Source organism: Triticum dicoccoides, unplaced genomic scaffold (assembly GCF_002162155.2).
Source record: "Triticum dicoccoides isolate Atlit2015 ecotype Zavitan unplaced genomic scaffold, WEW_v2.0 scaffold107779, whole genome shotgun sequence".
Lineage (NCBI taxonomy): Eukaryota > Viridiplantae > Streptophyta > Magnoliopsida > Poales > Poaceae > Triticum > Triticum dicoccoides.
Window position 1 is genome coordinate 1 of NW_021174189.1, and position 1,517 is coordinate 1,517.

At 53.0% G+C, this 1,517-nt stretch overlaps 1 protein-coding gene across 1 annotated transcript; it reads left to right on the forward strand.

The window, feature by feature from the left end:
* The first annotated feature begins 8 nt into the window (after positions 1–8).
* On the forward strand, positions 9–1,257 carry LOC119342885 (peroxidase 2-like). Its single transcript, XM_037614187.1, has 2 exons — positions 9–207; positions 313–1,257. Exons 1-2 carry the CDS (start codon positions 28–30, stop codon positions 1,066–1,068), a joined length of 936 nt encoding a protein of 311 aa, XP_037470084.1. The 5' UTR covers positions 9–27; the 3' UTR covers positions 1,069–1,257.
* Positions 1,258–1,517: the final 260 nt, after the last annotated feature.

Below are 1,517 nucleotides of genomic sequence, written 5' to 3' on the forward strand. Positions count from 1 at the left end.
CAAGCGAGCTATGGGTATCCCAACCCAATGCCGCCCATCCCAAGCCCGACACCACCTACGGCACCGGCGCTCACCCTGAACTACTACAGCTATTCCTGCCCTAATGCGGAGGCAATTGTGAGGGAGGCCGTAAAGAACGCCACAGACAACAATCGCGGCATCGGTGCCGGTCTCATCCGGCTCTTCTTCCACGACTGTTTCGTCAGGGTACGTGCCAGCTTATGGTAAAATTCATGCTACGCCCATACGTGTGCAGTATAAGATATATGTGTTTGTGAGGTCCTAACGGGCGAGAGGTCCTTTTTGTTATAGGGTTGCGATGCCTCGGTTCTCCTAGACGCGACGACGGCCAACCCGGAGCCGGAGAAGCTTGGCATTCCAAACTTCCCCAGCCTCCGCGGCTTCGAGGTGATCGACGCCGCAAAGGCGAAGCTTGAGAAGGAGTGCGGTGGGGTTGTCTCGTGCGCTGACATCGTCGCTTTCGCTGGACGCGACGCCAGCTTCTTCCTCAGCAACGGCGTGGTAGACATCAAAATGCCGGCTGGCCGGTACGACGGGCGTGTGTCTTTCGCCAACGAGACCCTCCGCGACCTGCCCCCTCCCTTCGCCAACGTCACGGTGCTGGAGGCAATGTTCAAAGCCAAGGGGCTCGACCTCGACGACATGGTCACCCTCTCAGGCGCGCACACCGTCGGGATCTCTCACTGCTCGTCCTTCGCTGACCGCCTCCCAGCCGACCCCTCGGACCCCACGTCCATGGAACCCGTGTTGGCTAGCTCGCTACAGCAGAAGTGCAGCCGCGGCGGTGACCCCGTGGTGGTGCAGGACGACGTTACCCCCCGTGACCTGGACAAACAGTACTATCAGAACGTACTTGACCGTAAAGTGTTGTTCAAATCGGACGCGGCGCTGCTGTCGCCGCAGACACTCAAGGCTGTGGAACACAACGCCAAGAACCCCGGGAAGTGGGAGCGAAAGTTCACGGACGCAATGGTTAAGATGGGCAACATCGAGGTGAAGACCAAGGCCAACGGGGAGATCAGAAAGCAGTGCCGGTTCGTCAATTAGCGACCTGTTGATGAGACAAAACCATACTTCATCTTGACTCCTGAAGCCGGAGACTGATCGAAATAAGCTCGTGCTTTTGTTCGTACTATGTGTTAGCTTAATTTCCGTTGCTGTTTATTTGCTACCAAAATTTGTATTATTGGTCCAATTTTGCCTCATATCTGATCTGTATCGAAAATATTTGGTGTACTTTATTATGAGATGTGACTGTCAAAGTATATTTAGTTTGCTGAAGAAACGAACCCATAACAAATACATTTTTTTTTTCGTGAATACGCAAAAGACTTGTGTATCATTGCATTGATAGATAGAAATAGTAGTAAGAGCAATTACAGGGAACCTCTGATGAGCACGAACACGCGGCGCGGCATGAGTCAGGAGGTTAATGCGTACAACAGAAAGGGGGGTGTATCATAACATAACAAACATGTTGACTGCCTTCCCGTAAA

What these genes read in the sequence shown, in the direction of transcription:
- LOC119342885 (XM_037614187.1), top strand. Translation starts at nt 28, where the DNA reads ATGCCGCCCATCCCAAGCCCGACACCACCTACGGCACCGGCGCTCACC. An exon ending in TCCACGACTGTTTCGTCAGG is followed by an intron (nt 208 to 312) that starts GTACGTGCCAGC and finishes TTTTTGTTATAG; the next exon opens with GGTTGCGATGCCTCGGTTCT.